The sequence below is a fragment of the Lontra canadensis genome, unplaced genomic scaffold (assembly GCF_010015895.1).
Source record: "Lontra canadensis isolate GAN:19392208 unplaced genomic scaffold, GSC_riverotter_1.0 scaffold84, whole genome shotgun sequence".
Taxonomy (NCBI): Eukaryota; Metazoa; Chordata; class Mammalia; order Carnivora; family Mustelidae; genus Lontra; species Lontra canadensis.
Window position 1 is genome coordinate 8809646 of NW_022631078.1, and position 18448 is coordinate 8828093.

General features: G+C 51.4%; 2 protein-coding genes across 3 annotated transcripts; both read right to left on the minus strand.

Moving 5' to 3' along the window:
• Nucleotides 1-616: 616 nt before the first annotated feature.
• ATF4 (activating transcription factor 4) lies at nt 617-2713 on the minus strand. Its single transcript, XM_032882961.1, has 3 exons — nt 2547-2713; nt 1619-1936; nt 617-1524 (listed from the first exon to the last, which is right to left on the minus strand). The coding sequence occupies exons 2-3, from the start codon at nt 1842-1844 to the stop codon at nt 695-697; spliced, it is 1056 nt and encodes a 351-aa protein (XP_032738852.1). The 5' UTR covers nt 1845-1936; nt 2547-2713; the 3' UTR covers nt 617-694.
• A 5453-nt stretch (nt 2714-8166) lies between these two features.
• On the minus strand, nt 8167-18017 carry MIEF1 (mitochondrial elongation factor 1). 2 transcript variants are annotated; one of them, XM_032882963.1, is made up of 5 exons: nt 17915-18017; nt 11949-12099; nt 10848-11025; nt 10373-10635; nt 8167-9785 (listed from the first exon to the last, which is right to left on the minus strand). In XM_032882963.1, the coding sequence occupies exons 2-5, from the start codon at nt 12090-12092 to the stop codon at nt 8979-8981; spliced, it is 1392 nt and encodes a 463-aa protein (XP_032738854.1). In that variant the 5' UTR covers nt 12093-12099; nt 17915-18017; the 3' UTR covers nt 8167-8978. The 2 variants fall into 2 exon arrangements, with proteins under 2 accessions (XP_032738854.1, XP_032738853.1); XM_032882962.1 differs by lacking the exon at nt 17915-18017 and adding an exon at nt 17696-17812.
• Between the last annotated feature and the right edge of the window lie 431 nt (nt 18018-18448).

An 18448-nucleotide genomic window follows, 5' to 3' on the forward strand; every position in this document is an offset into this window, starting at 1 on the left:
TCGCTATACAGATGAACATGAAAATGGACTTCCTGGAGAGGTAGGTAGCCCCACAGGCCAGAAAGGGATTAAGGGACTGGCCCAGATGGGACTCAGGACTGGATTACCACTTTCAAGTCCTGTGTTTCAGCGAGGCTTCCTTTTATCACCCCTATGGGCAGACCTGCCAGCCTTTGCACCCAGCTCTGGCCACGAACTTCAAGTTGTCTTGAACTCCCAACTCCGTACAGTTCATCCAAGCAAAAACGGGATTTTCTCGAGTTCTGGAAAGGACTCTACTGAACTATAAAAAACCAGGAAGTGAAACTTAAGTCACCTTATGCCCAGGTGGGGCCTCATCTGGGTACTTAAAACATGTCACAACACTCAAGGCCACAGCTTCAGCTGTTACTTCTGGTCATCTGGCTGCCTCAGGATAAAATCCCCTATCCCACCCAGCTGCCTGTGGGGGGGGTTCTAAGCCCAACTCCCTCCCAACCCCAAATCCAACAAAAGCACCAGTGGTCCTGACCTATGGTCCAGACAGGTTTGAACCAACCCCACTTGCCTCTGTCACAACTGCCAGGCCAAGGTGGATTGAGACAAGAAAGCAGGTACACAGCAGTTCACCAAGTTCTTTTCACTACAAAATAATTTATTACAACACAGCTTCAGCGCAAGCCTATGTACAAGCACACACTCCTGACTACCCCGACTAAGGGACCCTTTTCTTCTCCCTTGCCTTTCGGACCTCTTCTATCAAATCTTTCAGATACTGTATCTCCTTGGCTAAAGAATCTGCCCGCTCTTTTAGAGCCTCATTCTTCTTTTCCAGCTCTTTGCACTCGCCAGTGAGGGCCTCCTGCTCTGCCCTCTTCTTCTGGCGGTACCTAGTGGCTGCTGTCTTGTTCTGCTCCATTTTTTTCAGCTTCTTATCTAGCTTCTCAACCTTCACTTTTGCTGCTGTCTTCTCTCCAGGAGGATCATAGGGTTTGGGGCGGGCAGAACCACAGAGGAAACCTGGAGACAGCAGGCTCCTATTTGGAGAGCCCCTGGAGGTAGAGGGGCTATGCTGTGGAGACCCCAGATAGGACTCAGGACTCATACAGATGCCGCTATCATTATCTGAGGGGGCATCCTCCTCCTTGATGCACTGAGGGATCATGGTAATGTAAGCAGTAGAGTCTGACTTTCTATCTCCTTCAGAAATATCCACTTCACTGCCCAGCTCTAAACTAAAGGAATGATCTGGAGTGGAGGACAGGGCCGCTGGGGAGAGAGGAAGTGGTTGCAGGAAGGTAAAGGGGGCAATCTGGTCTGTTTTGGGTAAACTTTCTGGAAGATGGCCAATTGGGTTCACCGTCTGGGGGGGCTCCTTATTTGTCTCCTGGACTAGGGGGTCAAAGAGATCACACGTGTCATCCAACGTGGCCAAAAGCTCATCTGGCATGGTTTCCAGGTCATCTATACTGAACAGAGAATCAAAATCAAACTCCTTCAGATCCATTTTCTCCACCATCCAATCTGTCCCGGAGAAGGCATCCTCTGCAAAAGATTTAAGGTAAAACCAGTGAGGTCAGAGGCACACTGAAGCAGCCAGCCCCAGACCAGACCCCAGGGGCAAAGGCCTCTCACTCACCCTTGCCGTTGTCTGAGGCACTGACCAACCCATCCACAGCCAGCCATTCGGAGGAGCCCGCCTTAGCCTTGTCGCTGGAGAACCCATGAGCTTTGAAGTGCTTGGCCACCTCCAGGTAGTCGTCTAAGAGACCTAGGCCTTCCTCAGCCCCCAAACCCGACTGGTCGAAGGGGGACATCAAGTCCCCCACCAACACCTCGCTGCTCAGGAAACTCATCTCGGCCATGTCGCGGGACTTTACTGGAATCGAGGAATGTGCTTAATTCGAAGATGTCTCTGTCGGTTACAGCAACGCTGCTGCTGAATGCCGTGAGAAGCCTGAGAAACAGAAACCAGGTCCGCTGAGACCTCAGCCGCTCCAACAAGTTCATCTCCCCGTCCCGGAGGGAGGGGGTCCTAACTGGAACCCCACTTGGGAAAAAACCCAGCACATGTGGCCCCCGAGCCATGGCGTCCGCCTTCCCCGCGGCCCGCTCAGGCCGCACAAGATGGACGCCCGCGGGGCTGGGCCGCTCCTCCCCCCGCCGCCGCCAGAGGAAGGCGCGCTCGGCTCATGTCCAAATACGGCCCGGCCGCCCGGCCCCGCCCATGCCCGCCCGTGACTCACGCCGCGCCACCACCGCCCTGCCCCGCCGCCATCTTGGCCCCTGCCACGTTCCGCGGGGCGCCGGACGAGCCCCGGCCGGGTTCAGGGGCCAGGGCCACCGAGGGCATCTCCCCGCCCCCCACCCTGCGCCGGGCCGCGACCTCCCCACCCAAAAGCGTCGGCGTCTCAAGGACACCCAAACAGGGGGTCACGCGTCTCGGGCGCTCGTAAAACCGCTTCCCCCTCCGCGGCGCCGCCCGGCCGCAGGCCGCGCCCAAGTGAGCTGACTGCCCTCGCCGACCCAGGGGAGCGCGGCCGGGGCGGCCCGGTCCCGATACTCACGCCATGGCTTAAGCCGCTGGGGGGTGCCGCTGCAGAGCCTGGTGCTGCTGCCGCCGCTGCAAAGGCCAATGCTGCCGCAGGCACTGCTGCCTCTAATACGCCATGGCGGCCGCGGACCCTGCGGGGATTGGAGGGAAGGCGCGCACTTGCGGAAAATACCTACATACGAAGGCGGGAAGAAAAGAAATGGCCGCGGCGCGCCGCCCGAGGGTCCTTTATAGACTTTGCCTCTATGAGGACGTAGCACACTGCACATCCTTCCGCCGCGGTCACGTGACCCGCGCCCCACCCACTCGTTTTATCCTATCCGATGCCCTTACCGCGTCCAACCCACGACTCTTATGTCCAGGGCGTAGCTGTGAAGAGAACAGGAGTTATTTTCAAGGTCTCAAGAAAGGGAAAAGGCGCACTACTTTGCAAGGCTACTAAGATCAAAAGAGTCACTCTTCCCTCTGAGGGCGGAGAACGCGGAGGGATTCTTCGGACACACCTCGTTTCCGGTGTCGGCTTGGGGGGCGGGGAGAGAAGTCTTTCAGCCCAAGGAAGGTCTTTACTGTGATGTCCCAGGCCGCCTGGTTATCGCGCGAGACGCTTGTGGAGAGCGAGCGTCGAGCTGATTGGTTAGTCATGGTGAGTCATATATATTTCGATTTTCTACTGGCTCAGACCCCGAAGTGGGCGGGCTGCTCGGTGAGGGAGGCCGGGTCTGAGCGGGAAGGGGCGGAGCGACCAGTGCGGTTCCCGCCGCGAGCCTCTAGCCTTTACAGCCTCTTCTCCGCCAATTTCTTTTTCTCTGACCTCCTTAACTCTGCACACCCGTAGTCGTCCGTGACTGCCCTGGTTCCTTCAGCCCGGGTAGTCCCAGACGGTGGCGTCAGGCCACGGCTCCTGTGATCCCTGTCACCCTCCGTGAGGCCCCGAATTAGCACCAGGTTCAGGCCCGAGATGAAACTAGGCAAAGGAAGTGGCATTTCGTGTGCGTTTCCACCACATTCAAGCCCTTCAGTAGCTGAAAGGGGAGACTGAGGACCTCAGTCGTGATCTCAAACGCTCCGTGCGCACCTACGGTCAGGGGCCAACTCTCAAGTCCAGTCCGGAAGGTACATAATCTCTAGTCCAATTTTGGGTACTTCTACATACCCAGCCTGCTAAAACGTTTGCTATTAAGAGTATAAAGTCTATCACAGGGCAACCTCTTTTGGTTTATACAGATGCAGTTCCGTGAAGACATGTTTTGTTAAACTGGTAGCCGTCACTCTCCCGATTCTCTAACTGCCCAGAGTATCGTAACCACTTCCCAGCACGTCCGCATAATAGCGCTAATAGGGGAGAAGCTTGAGAACCCAAGCCCACTCGCGGAAGTTCACGTTTGGAAGCAGCAGTTCAGGTCAAGGCCTGCAACTTGCTCTCCAGTGGGGAGCTGTGAAGAGTGCCAAGGAGAGGGCTCCATCATTCTCCCGTGTCCTTCACAGTCGGGCCCTGTGGTGTTTCAGTGGGCCATGGAAATATCTGTGGGAGGGCTGCGAAGTCAAAAAATTGGGGAAACACTGTCTTTGATAACTACAAACCATTCGTTGCTTTGATTTAGTCTAGGTAGTCCAACGATTTTTTTAGGCCAAACTTAGAACCAGTGGGACTAGGTGTGTGGCCCAGAGTCACACCGTTGCCAGTGGAGGCAGTATGGGGCAGGCCTTGGAAGACAAGACTTTTGAGGCAAACTCAAGAACCCTGGCTCTTCTATTTAGTAGCTGAGGCGTTTTGGTTAAGCGATTTATCCTTGCTGAGCCAGTTTCCTCATCTGTAAAATGAGGCTAATGAGTATCCTCATCCTTAGACTGAAGCTCATAGATGGAAAGCACTGAGCGAAGTGCAGGTAAGCGCTCAATTAATGGTTGCCTATTATTACCATTATTAGAACTCAGGTCTTCTGATCGTGGACTCCCCATCCCACATCTTCCTTACATCATCCTGCTTCCTCAGAAGCCGCCTATTCTTGACGAGGATGAAACCAGCAACAACTGGTACATGCAAAAGCACACTGCTTACTGGGATAAGAATGGTCTCTCTACTGCCTTGGAGAATCACAAATGTCAGGATATAACAAAGTTTTCTGATCTTTATCTCTGAACCATTACACAAGTCTTCCATGGTGTGACTAAGGACCCACGGGGCACGTCCTCCTTTTCCTGTATCAGGAGACCTGCCAGTGCCTCCTTATGGACGACCATGCGGAAGGTTGAGAATTAAAGAAAGTAACATTGTCCCAGTTTTGACATCTCAGAGCCACAGATGATTGACTCCAGTGGCAGCTTGTCCCATCCGTTCCATCATGGAGACCCAGATCAAGCACTTGAAGGGTTCTCCTGGCTGAAAATGGAGAAAATTCCTGTAAGAAAAGGTTTTACACCACACACAGAAGTCAAAGCTCTTGGAAAGGAGACTTTTATTTTTTTCTCTCTGTGCTGTGCAAGGTCCTCATGTTCCCCAGCTTTATTTCCTCCCTCAAGGAGAAAAAAGATAGCAGTTCTCCAGGTCTCGGGGCTAAGCTGCTTCCATGTGGACCTAGCAAAGGTGGGACAGGACTGGTGACGGATCCCAGATCTACCAGCTGAGTGCATCCACTGCTGCTGAAGGGCAGGCAAGTGACTGGAAGGCAAGTAGTGGACTCAGCCTCAGGGACCAAGAATTTAAAGACTCCAAGGTGATCCGAATGAAAAGGTAAACATGCTGGACAGTTAGCCTCAGAAGCCACATCTGGTGTTTTGACCACTCAGAATCAGCAGTGTGTAAAAGGGCCATAGCCTGACAGTCCTAGTGCCAGGTGTCCTTACTATTCTCTTTGGCCTTGAGCTTTAGCAGGAAGGGCAGAGTGTTAACCAACCCTGTGAGCAGTTTTCAGCCAGGTTCACAGTATCAAGGAAGTGTGCCAGGGCAAAGGACTAAGACACATGGTGGGGTGGGGGGGGGGGGTCCCCTATATGCATAACCCTTCCTGGGTCCTCTCCAGGACTTTGTGATCCTGAAGCTGATTCCTTATCAAAACCATGTGTGTTCTTAGGGGGCACCTGGGTGGCTCAGTCAGTTAAATGGCTGGCTCTTAACCTCAGGGTCCTGAGTTCAAGCCCGGCATTGAGCTCCATTCTGGAGCATGGAACCTACTTTAAAAAAAAAAAAAAAAAAAAGAGGGGCTCCTGGGTGGCTCAGTGGGTTAAGCCTCTGCTCTCGGCTTGGGTCATGATCCCAGGGTCCTGGGATCAAGCCCCGCATCGGGCTCCCTGCTCATGGGGGAGCCTGCTTCCCCCACCCCACCCACCTGCCTCCCTGCCTACTTGTGATCTCTGTCAGTCAAATAAATAAATAAAATCTTTTAAAAAAAGAAAAGAAAAAAGAAAAAGCTTTTGGTCATGATCTCAGGGTCCTGGGATTGAGCCCCACGTCCAGCTCCCCACTCAGTGGGGAATCTCCTTGTCACCACCGCCCCCCACCCCCGCTTCTGCTCCTTCCCTTGCTTGTGCTCTCTCAAAATCTTTAAAGAAAACAAATGAGTTCTCAACTTGAGTGGAGTACAAGGGAGCAAAATCAGCTAATCTGGACTGTGAACAGGGTGACGACCAGGAGCAGAGACCCAGGAGGAAAGACTCTAGGCCTCAACACAGCTTTTCCAGACATTAGTTTTTGATTATTTATTTGAGGGGGAAAAATGTCACAACCAAGCATATAAAATACTGTTATCCTGAACTCATTTTTTTAGGAAGGGACAACAGGGAAAAAACCAAACTATACTTCAGAATTGATTAGGCTTTCAAGACAATGAGTATATTTTTTAAGCATTAGGCTAACTCATGGTTTGCTAACCCAGACAGTGCAAAAAAAAATGTCCAGGTGGAGAAGTAGGAGCAGATGCCATTACTTCAGGCAAAGGTAGGAGTTACTGAATAGAAAGGCAGAATGGCAGGGAAAGGCACAACATCTTTCCCCAAAGATTAAAAAACTGGACAGAGTGGGGTGAGGGGGTGGAGGGTAGGTCAGAATGTTGCCCTCTTCCATCCAGGTCTCCAAGCACTGGAAACCTTCCATGTTTTACAAGGCTGGCCCAGCCTCAGTCAGCAAACCCACCAGGACCAGGGCCAAGAACTCCCAGTGCTTCTAGTTCTGAGCACTTCTGGGTGGTTCTTGCTTGTGAAATGGGAAAGTTACAGTTTTTGGTTTTGTGAAACATAGTTAAGAGACAGAGATGCCCTTAGAAAGATGCTCTTTAAGAAAGGAGATAAAACCAAATCACAATTACACTTGGCTTTGATAACTGGGGTCTTTGTCTTTAAAACCGTTTTTTTCAGCTCTGTATCTTATATGGAATTTGGTCAGAGATGCCAGCTTGGGAATACTAGGTCCTTTAATACATTAGGAAAACCAAATCCTTTATTTGAGTGAAGACTAACCTGTGCTTTTGAAACCTCCCCTCTCCCTTCCCTCTAATGGATACCAGACGGGTACACAGGAGCCATCAATGCCAGGTCCTCCCCTATACCCTCTCTGCCAGTCACCTAGGGTAGCAGTCAGGCACAGAGATTTTCTTTAAACTCTAACTTGATCCTGATGAACAGCCAGGATGGAGAATCACTCTCAAGGTTCTGGGATTTGTATTTTTCATTCTCTGAATAGCTTCATACAAATGGCAACTGAGCCACTTTAAGGAACCGCTGCAGATCTAGGAGAGAAGCAGGAAATTTTTCCAAACGTAGCTAAGGTTAACCCTAGTTCACAACCTCCTAATCGATGACAAAAAGGGGACAGGAATCTCTACCCTAAATCCGAAAGGTAGCTGAGGTTTCAGTGCTATTTAGAGAGTCAGTTCATGCTGCTGTCATGGGGAAGGAATGAGACAGCTGCGGAGAGCGTCACCGGAATCTCCCTGATGGAGAGGTAGTAAGAGGAAAAAATAAAACTTGATGGGAGAACAAAATACTGGATAGGCAGATCAGAAACAGAATTATTATTGGCTTCTTGCCAGGAACAGGAAGAAAGCACAAAGCAAGAAGCCGCACTGACCACGTGAGACCCTCCTTCCCACCCTTAGGATACTTGTGAGGTTTTAGCAGCGGAACCCAGAGGGAGTGCAGGAAGCCCCACCTCCCTCTCCTGTGTGTCTTATCCACGCACGCTCTTCCTGGGTAGCACCAGTCCCCCAGGTGCGGGGTGAGACAGGATGGGAAAGAGGTCAGCGCATGTCTGCTCGCCCTCTGGCCTCTGGCGGTGCCTGGAGAGTTCAGCCAACGTCCCCTCGTGTTCCCATGGCAGACAGTGGGGAATGAAGGGCTGGCTGTGGGCCTATTCCTGCGCTAAGGCAACGTCCTGGAAAGGCAGGGCCTCATGGGGAAGAAACAGGGTGGCCACGCCTCCGTTGGTGACTGGATTTTTCAGCAGGTGTTTGCCGCCTGTCAACCTCTCTTCCACCTCTACCGCAGAGGCTGTGTCCTTGAAGGCCTCGTTCTGATTGGCAATAAGGCAAGGAAGGGGCCGACCAGCAGCACCTGTGCACGGCACCTGTGCTGTCCCGACAGCCCATTCCCTCCCTTGTCTCCCCCCCCAACCCCTGCCCCCGGCTTCTCACACAGCAGCTCTGGACCAGCCCAGGGTGAGGCAGAGACACGGGGCACACACACCCTCCCCTAGGCCCTCTGCACCAAGCCAGCTCCCCCACTGCACATTGGCCACTGAAGAACGCCATCTCCAAGCAACTTTGCACCCGACTTATATTGACCTCACTCCTGTGCGGGTCATTAACTGTGTTCCCATGAGACCTTCTCAGTACTCAGGAATCGGAGCTGGTCAGGAGGCGGAGGAAACGGGCTGCTTCTCCAGGAACCTGGGTCAAAGGCCAGCTCTTTCGATAGCTTTACCCCCAGAAACTCTAAATACTGTCTGAGCACTCAGTCTGCAGAGCTCAGCTTGGAACACGCCATCAGAACTCTTCCGTGACATTCAACGAAAAGGCAACATCTTGACGAGGCAGATAGGCTCCCGGGGAAAAGAGCAAAACAGAAGGCGTGACCAAGAGGAAAAGACAGAGAAGACAGTGAAAACAAAGAGGCCAAAGGGCAGGGCAGACAGGGACAGAAAACCTGGGCCACAATGCTAGACACCAGCTCAGGCCAGTGCTCCGCCTTCTCAATTCATTCCAGATAAATGAGCCTGGAGCAACGGGGAGGGGAGGAAGAGGAGCACAGTGTTTGGTAACAAAAATAGAAAGGGTCCGGTGAGAAAACAGGAGACAAGGAGATGGCATTCTGATCAGCATGAAGTGACCGGGCGATGACCAGCAAGATAGGAGGCACCTAGGGACCCTGTGAGGCACCAGCTCTGCAGCCACATGTTTCTAACGGAGAAGCCAGGGTCTGACCACCTGACGCCCACTCTGGCCTTCACCTGCCCTTACGTCTGCAGCAGCACCTCCGGCTCAGACAACGAGCAGTAGAGAGTATATCCCAACTCATCTATTTCTTCGGGAGTGAGCTCTGCAAATAAGTTCACCTTGGGGTTTAGGGCACTGGGCAGGACTCCGGCCTCCAAGTAGCTGATAAGCCCCCTCAGGGCCTGTAAGAACCGGTCGGCCAACATCTCTGGAGACCAGTCAGCCTCCTCCTGGGCCAAGTGGAGGATGACGTTGGTGAGCTGGCTGGCAGTGAGGTGGCCCAGAGCCGGAGTGGACTTGCATATGGCCTTGAGGATCTTGAGGCACAGAGATCGGCAGCCCGAGTCGGCCTGGTCCAAAGCCCGCAGGCGTGCCGTCTCTGCGGGACGCAGGCTCAGCCGCCACAGGTTGTCGTACTGCGCCAGCCGGTGTGGTCTGGCTACCAAGACAGTGTCGCCAAGGGTCACTGATGGCAGGAAATCAATGACAAGATGCTTGTCACGCTCATACTGCACTTCCAAAGTCAGGGCTTCTGGGGGTGGTGCTGGTCGGATCACATAGTCCAAGAGAGACCCTATGGCTGGCCAGTTGATGGAGCCAGCCACTACCTTCTCAAACGTGTCTGCCACTGTCTTTGGGGAGAGGTAGCCGCCTACTACACAGCGGTCCCAGTAACTGCTACCACGAGGAAAATACTCCGGGTTCTCACGACGGACCAGGTAGAAGCCAGGGACGTTCATGATGGTGTCCTCACCGGGTATACACGACCACAGGTTCTGCTCCAGCACGAGGGGCACGATGAGCTGGATGTGGTCTGCTGTCACCACCTGTTCGGGCAGAATTAAAAAGCTTTTGAGGGACTTAATCTGCTCGAGAGACAAACATCCCGAAACACAGGTCCCCCCATCTAATTTGCCGCCAACAATAAAGGAAACTACAAATTCGTTCATGTCGCCATTACCAATTCAAACAGAGTGAGGATTTAAACCCACATCTGTCAGGGGCGCCTGAGTGGCTCTGTCGGTTGTGTCTGCCTTCAGCTCGGGTCATGATCCCGGGGTCCTGGGATCGAGCCCTCTGCTCAGCGGGCTCGGGTGCTCTGCTCAGCAGGGAGCCTACTTCTCCCTCTCCCTCTGCCTGCACTCTGCCTACTTGTGCGTGCGCGCTCTCTCTCTGTTAAATGAATAAATAATATCTTAAACAAAACAAAAAACCATGTCTGTCAGAACAAGAAAAAGGAACAAGAAAGGGTTAAGAAGACCCAACAAGTACTACTGCAGTGGGCAGAATGCAGAAGCAGAAGACCTCAGTCTTTCTGGCAAGCCTGGGATGCTGATCTTCGGTACCAACGACACTCTCGAGAAGCATCCTGGTCGGCACCCAGCCCTGCCCTTCGTGGGAACCACCCTGTTACCTGCAGGTCATCATAGAGGCTGCCACTCAGGTACATGTCCCGAAGCGGCATGTCAGGCAACTTGGCCCGCAGGAAGCTCCGGAGCTCGGCACATATGTCCACAGCAGCTTGCTTGGCCCGAGCCTGCTCGCCAGCAGGGATGGCTGCCCGGTTCCGGTAGTAAGTAAGAAGTTTCTCCTGCAGGGACATGCGGAGTCGTGACTTCTTCAAGTCTACCTGGCCCTTCCTGGCCAATGGCTTGGGCCGGGGTGGGCAGAATGTATCTGCCAAGGCAAGAGAGAGAGGCATGTGAGCTCTTCCCATGCTTCTTAGACCACAGCTGCCTCGGCCCCGGGAAAGGAGGAGGGGCCTGGCACCAAAGGCAAGTGCTAGCACAGAGCCTGGCACACATGTGCTCGAGAAACACTTGCTGAAGGCAGATGTAGTACTGGGAGCCCAGAGAGAAGTCCCAGAGGGGTAACAGCCTTTTCCTCACCCGTGTCAAAGACCGAGGAGTCTGTGGGAAGGGTCTGCAGGGACCGGCTCAGGCCTGTCTTCATGTCCTTATTCAGCAACCGGGGGGAGCCCATCCAGTTGGGTTCTTCCCAGCTCCTTTTCCCTGAATGGCTCAGGCGGGTGGGGCTGGTAGGGGCACTGATCGCCCGATCATACATCTGCAAGAGGAGAGGACCAGCAGAGGTAGCTTCCTGCCTATCTCCCTTCTTCCCAGCAGCTCTGCCCTCGGGAGTTCAACTACTATTTTTCAATGACTGTTTTATCCTAGATTATGGAATACTTTGCTCCAGGTGGAAAATCTTAGGAAATACTAAATGATACAAATAAGAAACTGATCTACCATAGTATCACAACACAGAGGCAACTGTTGCTATTTTGGTTTAGTTCTTTCTGGAAACATACATTTATATAATTAGAATCTGATTCTACATATACTTTTGGAACTGGACTTTTTTCACTGATCACTTTTATCATTTCCCCCATGCCACTAAAAATGAATCAGTGTTCAACACTACGATACTTTTTCTGACGATACAACATGGTACCTTATGAACCTCCCATACCGTTGAACACGGATTCACTTATGTACTAGATACCAAGCAGCTACTGTGTGCCAGGCATTGTTCCAAGTGTGGAATAAAGCAGTAAACCAAAGAGACCCAACCCTGCCCTCACCAAGTTTCCAGTCCAGTGAAGGGATACAGGTAGTACCTAATTAACAAGTTAAATGTGAAGTATGCACACAGAGATAAATGTTAAGAAAGATAAAGTAGGAAAGGGAAGTAGGAAGCATATATGTGGTGGGAGTGTCGCCATTTTAAATAAGGTAATTAAGGAAGGATATTTTAGTTATTTGCCATTTTTTCCTCACCGGGACAGACTTATTTGTACTGCCAGTGATTTCTTTAGGGCAGAGTCCCAGAAGCAGACCTAGTGAATTCTCCTAAAGGCTCACCTTATAATGCCACCTAACCAGCTCACGCGCCCAGGGGCAGGACTGGAGTCTCGTTCCAGATCAGCTCCACTCTGCAGAGGCAGCCTCACCCCCTCTCCTGCCCCAGCCCCAGCCGCACGCACTTACCCGCTTAACTGCCAGCGTGGCGATGCCCAGCATGGCCGCTCCGCCTACCCCCAGCACCAGCCGGGCATTGGAAAGCACAAAATCAATGGCTGTGCCAATGCCATTGTCATCCTTCTTGCCTTTGCGCTCACCAGAGCCTGCCATCGCGCACCTGAGGACAAAGGCAGAACACAGCCATCACTGCCTGGGACCTCGAGAGCCATCCCTCCCCGTCTCCGCCTCGAGGCCAGCTCCCAACAAGTACAGGGTGTTCTGTGAATTCCAGCAACCCAAATCCTTCTGCCTATAGCACTGCAGGCTCTAAGGTCAAGACAGAGATATCATGTCCCACGAGGTAGCTGCATGCAAGGCGGAAGAAAGGATGGCGCTAATTGTGCCAAAAAACCTCCCCACCAATCTACGGAGATGATAGAACTAGAAAGCCTTAGCTCACTGTTAATCCTTCCTTATATTATGAGACTGATGTGCTACCTACTGCGCTAACGAGGCACCTTAATCCTTCCTTATATTAGCGTGAAGTATCCGACATGCAATTCAACCCTCTCCCGTCCCATCAGTATAATGTAGACCATGTTTTGATCCTTTGGCTACTACCTCCTATAAGGTGAGGCGTGAGAAGGGCTCATCTACTAGATTAAGACAGAAGATGCTCGTCCAGTCCCATGCCGTCACTCCACACATAGGGAGGTGACTTGCCAGAGGTCCCAGTGACAGGGAATGGCAGAGCTATCTCCAGAACTCAGGGCTCCCAGCTCCCAGTACGATGCTTTTTCTCCCACATCATATTACATTTACCCACTTCTTGAGGAAAGTGTTCAGGGGGGCTACAAGCTCATGTGAGGCCGGCACTGTGACATTGAGAATAAATGCCGTTAACCTGGCCGTTAACTTGGGAGAAAAATCCCTCTGCTCAAACGCACTTCAAAAATGAACTAAAGATGTGATCATCTAAAAGGGAGTTCATGGGCTCCATACTAAAGAGGCTGGCCTCTCATCCAGCACTCAAGCAAGGGGTACACACACATGCTCCCCGGCAACAATGGAGTCATCCCGATGAAGTTCCCCACGTCCCCAAATAAGCCCGATTCCCAGCAACTTAGAACGCTGGGCCGCACGCAGATAAAGGATGGCCATGTGGTTCAGATCTGAGTACTGCTCCCACTACTGCTGCTCTCCCCGGCCTCCCATGGCCAGCTCACCAGGAGTTACACAGAGAAAACCAGCTGTACACCAGCCAGGGCCCCAGCACACCCAGAATGGGAGGAGACACAGGATACCGGGGTGCATTTTCCAGTGTAAGTAACCTTCCCTACTATCTCAACTGCGTACTGCCAGCTTCACATGTACTGCCCTTTGCCTCTATCCTTCCCCTCCCCAAGAACGAAAGATTTTTGACTCTACTTATTCCAGCAATTAAGTTATCAAGGGAGAGTCATTGTCAAATCCAAAAATATGTTTCCCTAACTAGAGTTCACAACCTCGGTGGCACTGTTCTCTACCTCTTACAGTCAGTAGAAGCTTCCGATTTAGGGACGTAATGGGAGACGACTTGGCCAGGTGAAACAGGTTCCCATTTCATAACAAAGAGCAAGACAGACCAGGGACAAGAGTTCAACTATGTTACAGGGGGGGTCAGGCGAGAATGCTACTCATCCTCCCTCCAGTGGCCACTGAGTAAGTGAGAACTTTACACTGCTCCCCACACGTAACAAACGACCACTGTTTTATTTTTTTAAAACAACAAAAGAAACTTCATTGATGTATTTGTAAGAGAGAGAACCCCCAGATGCAGGCACCTCCTTGAATGTGAGGCAACAGGACCAGGAAACATCCTCCCCGCAAGCAGAAGCCAGAAGAGAGCCTCCCTGGGCCATGAAGTCCTGGGCCCATGTGAGCCCATGTGATGACCGGTAAGAACAAGGCAGTGATGTGGCTTAACAGAAGAGAGGCTGAGTTTTTGAGCTGGAAATCTGGTGGATAAGTATTTGTCTTTGAGCCCTGACTTATTAGCTGGTGACTTCCATAAGTTACTTCCTCTCTCAACAATGAAAAGGGGATAATTATGCCTGCATGGCCTGAATCATAAGGTTGTAGTGAGGAAACAACATCTACAAAAATACTATATGCAAGAACTTTATAAACAGTAAAAGTACTCCACAGATACGGGCTATCGTTAAGTCTTTTATGATTTCTATGAACAGGACAAAAGGTCAACTTCCAGAAGGCAGGCAGCAATCCAGACCATGCGGAGTTACACTTTTCCTTTAGAGATGGAGCTAAAGATGGCCTCTAAAACGCACTGAAGCTAACCTGCACTTGAGACCAAAACTATTAAGTTGTGTAGGCTTGAGAGAAGGCTTTTCCTCCTCTAGGGCAAAGTGTTCCCTCCATCCAAGGCCCAGGTGATGTCAACACTTGGTGATCCGGGAGAGGAGAGTGCTTCCATGAGCTTCAACAGGGAGATAAAAGTTCTCGTTCTTTTTTTTTTTTTTTTAATAGATTTGATTTATTTATTTGTCAGAGAGAGAGAGAGAGAGATAGCACGTGCACACGCGTGTGCAAGAGCACAAGCGGGGGACTGGCAGAAGAGGAGGGAGAAGCAGACTCCCCACTGAGCAAGGAGCCTGACGTGGGACTCAATCCCAGGACCCTGGGATCATGACCTGAGCTGAAGGTGAAGACTTAACCAAATGACCCACCCAGATGTCCCTAAAAGTTCTTGTTCTAAAACTAACTTGTGGGGCGCCTGGGTGGCTCAGTGGGTTAAGCCTCTGCCTTCGGCTCAGGTCATGATCTCAGGGTCCTGAGATCGAGCCCCGCGTCGGGCTCGAGCCCCACGTCGGGCTCGAGCCCCGCGTCGGGCTCTCTGCTCAGCAGGGAGCCTGCTTCCCCCTCTCTCTCTGCCTGCCTCTCTGCCTGCTTGTGATCTCTGTCTGTCAAATAAATAAGTAAAATCTTTAGAAAAAATAAAATAAATTAATTAATTAATTAAGACTAACTTGTTCCAGCTCAAACTGCTTATCCACTGTACCTCGTCCACTCAGGTTCTTCTGCGCTAGCTTGCTGATCTGGACACAGAAATCCACCTGGCAAGGAGGGGGAGCCCGGCTCCTCAGTGCGATCAAGAAGGAGCACTGTTGTTTCACGAGTACAGAGTTTCAGTTCTACAGGACGGAAAAGTTGCGGAGCTCTGCGACACAACAGTATGAATTGTCTTAACACCGCTGAGCTGCACACTAAAAAAGGGTCAAAGTATTTTTTTAAAAAGGATGACGACAGAGGAGGAGGAGGAGGAGGAACACCAACATGGCAGGCAGGGCTGGGGATGGACAGTCTCAGCACCGCCGCCACTTCAGGCAAGTTTTTAACCTGTCTACCCAGACACAAAAATGGGAATGGCGATACTCATTACCCCGATGTAGTGGGGAGGACGAGTCATGGCGGCCCAGCAGTTCCCAGAACCATGAAAATTCCCACTTATTTTACTTGAGAAAATCACAGGACTTAAACCTGCCCGGCAGGAGTACAGGCGAGGCCAGCGAACATGCACCAAGTGTGTACCCCAGGCTGGGCATGTTACACATCTCCTCATACCACCATCACGAGGTCAGTCACAGCGTTCTTGCCAACTTATGGATGACAAAACTGAGCCAGAGGGGAAGTAACTGGCCCAAGTTTATGGGGTCAGTAAGCTGTGCAGCCAAGATTGGAACCTGGAGCTCCTGCTGCTGGGGAGAAGTTTAAGGAGTCCCAAGTAGCCTGTAGCCCCACCCACTCACATCCCCTCTCTACTAACCAGGAGACAACACACTTCTTGGAGGCATTCTGGCACAGTCATTGCCACATCCCCACAGCCAAGAGTGTTTGATACATAGTACGTGTTCATTGGACCACTGACCTATTAACCCTGTGGGGTTATTTTTGGTTTTTTGAGGAGATGGTGATGGTGATTTGTAACCCAACTCACAGTCAAACTAGATTAAGAACACAAAGAATCAGTAACTCATGAGTTCCCTGCCAGATCTGCTACCCCTCCCTGTGCAGGAAGGCTCCCATGGGCGTCAGCCCTCCCCCGGCTCCCACCGCTGAAGGCCAGTCTGCCAGGCAACCCAAGTGGCTGAGGCGAACCAAAAGCCCTTATGTAAGGCTCCCTGCTCCCCACCCACCCACTTTCCCTCTCCATCAAACACAGCATCCTCCCCCAGCTGGCAAGCCTGCCACCTCAGCTAGTCTTCCTTTTCCTTTCTCCTCCTCTAGTCTCAGCCAACTGGTCACCAAGCCCCACTGCTGTGCACATGTACTTACGGGCAGCCACCCCACCCCACCCCCTCCCTTCGCTCCGTGTCATCTGGACAGATCTGCTGCCTCTAGCATCTCTCACCAACGTCTTTGTGGCCACAATCCCTCTTCCGTGCCCGTCCCCTGCTTCCCAAAGCTGTGACGGTCCCCCTCCTCTCAGATGTCACCATCTCTTCAATAGGGGAATCAGTATTGTTGCTGACTGGGCCCAGCCTCAACTCTGGCCACTTGCCGTACAGGTCTGCCCTTCGAGCCACAGCAGACTCAGGTTTCAGGACTACCAAATGCCGTTTCCACCGGCGTACTTGCTTATTCCTGCCCATCTGCCTGGCAAGCTTTTCTTTCTCATCTGAGGCAGTCCTCAAACATCCCCCTTTCAATGGCCACCTATGGTCCTCCTACCACTCTACTTCAGGCAGAATCCTGTCCTCATCCCATCTCCAAACTCTTTATATGACCCTCTAGTACAGAGCTGCTCCCACTGCAATTACTTCCTGTTGATCTCCACCTTAGACCGAGTCCTTGATGGACCATATCATTTCTCTTTATCCCAGAGCCTGCCAGAATGCCAGGACCATAGAAGGCCATCTGGAAAAGCTGTTGAATTAAATATACTCATTAGGTTAGAGGGGGACTTCTTGGTAACATGCTATCAGGAGTAAACAGGGCTCACAAACCTCCTACTAAGCATCATTCCAAGTGCTGTGTGCACGGTCTCATTTAATTCTCAAAATAACTGGATAAAGGTACCATTCTCTCCATTTTACAAATGAGGAAATGGAGGCCTGGAAAAGTCTAGTGATTTGCCCTAAATCCCAGCTATTAGCAGCCGTGCCAGGTTTTGAACCCAGACACGGTCCTTCGCAGTCAACACACTATACTTACTTTCTAGACTAACAGAACCCAGTTATGTCTGGGAGTATGATCTGACCCACAAGGTAACTGAACCCACTGGAGAATGAGCCAGCCTAGAACTGAGCTCCAATAGTTCTAACCAGTATCTTTTCTAAAATTTTCATATGTCAAATGTTCCATGAAATAAAATCATGGTAATAATTCTGTTCCAGTGGGGCTTGAAACTCACAGCCTATTTTTTCTCAATTAAGAAACCTACTTCTGTTAACATGTGTATTTCCTCTATTGATTTCTAGTGACTATGGTCACTGAAAAGTGACTTTCCTGGTCCTCTGCATCCAAAAAAAAAAGGGAAGAAAGAAAGAAACCTGTAAGAGTAAGTGTCGGGGGCTCCGGTGGCTCAGTGGGTCAAAGCCTCTGCCTTCAGCTCAGGTCATGATTCCAGAGTCCTGGGATCGAGCCCCATATCAGGCTCTCTGCTCCGTGGGGAGCCTGCTTCCTTCTCTCTCTTTGCCTGCCTCTCTGCCTACTTGTGATCTCTGTCAAATAAATAATATATTAAAAAAAAAAAAAAAAGATAAGTGTCTACCTACCTGAGGCTTCTTACTGCATCTGTGAGGTAGGGATGGGAAAGAGCAGGAGTGTCTACGGAAGACACCTTTGTCCTCTTTCCCTTGGAATTAGAATGAGAGGGAAAAGGAGGGGATCCTAAATAATCCCCCCCAATTTGCTGTGGAGGAAGACCAGGCCCTTTTCCAGCTGCCTCTCCCGGGCCTCAGGATCCTCTAGCTTCTGATTTTTCCGGAACTCACGGCGGATGTAGGCAAGGTAGAAGTCTCGATCAGTGTAGCGAAGCTCTCGACCCTGGCGCAGCAGGGCCCGGTAGAGACTGAGCACCGCCTCTCGGCTCCATGGGGCCATGGGGGACAGGTAGGGGGTGGGCGTCAAGCTATAAGCAGAAGGGAAAAAATAGAAGCCTAGAATCAGAATTAATGATGGAAGGGGTTACAGACACTATCTAAAATTCAGGACTTCTTAATCTGGGCCAAGGTCACACTATGACTTAGTAACAGGTCGAGGAGTAAACCCCAGCCTCTCAATCCCCTCTTCTGGTAAAGTACAGGTTATGCTGAAGGGCTAGGGCTTCAATTCTGGCTCTGCCATTTACCAGCCATATGACTTTGGACAAAGTACTTAACCCTCTTGAGCACCAGCTTCCTCAGTTGTAAAATGGAGATGGTACTATGTCAAAGAGTACCTACCTTCCACTCTGGGTTATTTTGAGAACTGCATGAGATAATGCACGGAAAGCATCTATAATAGAACTTCACCACCAAGGGGTGGTC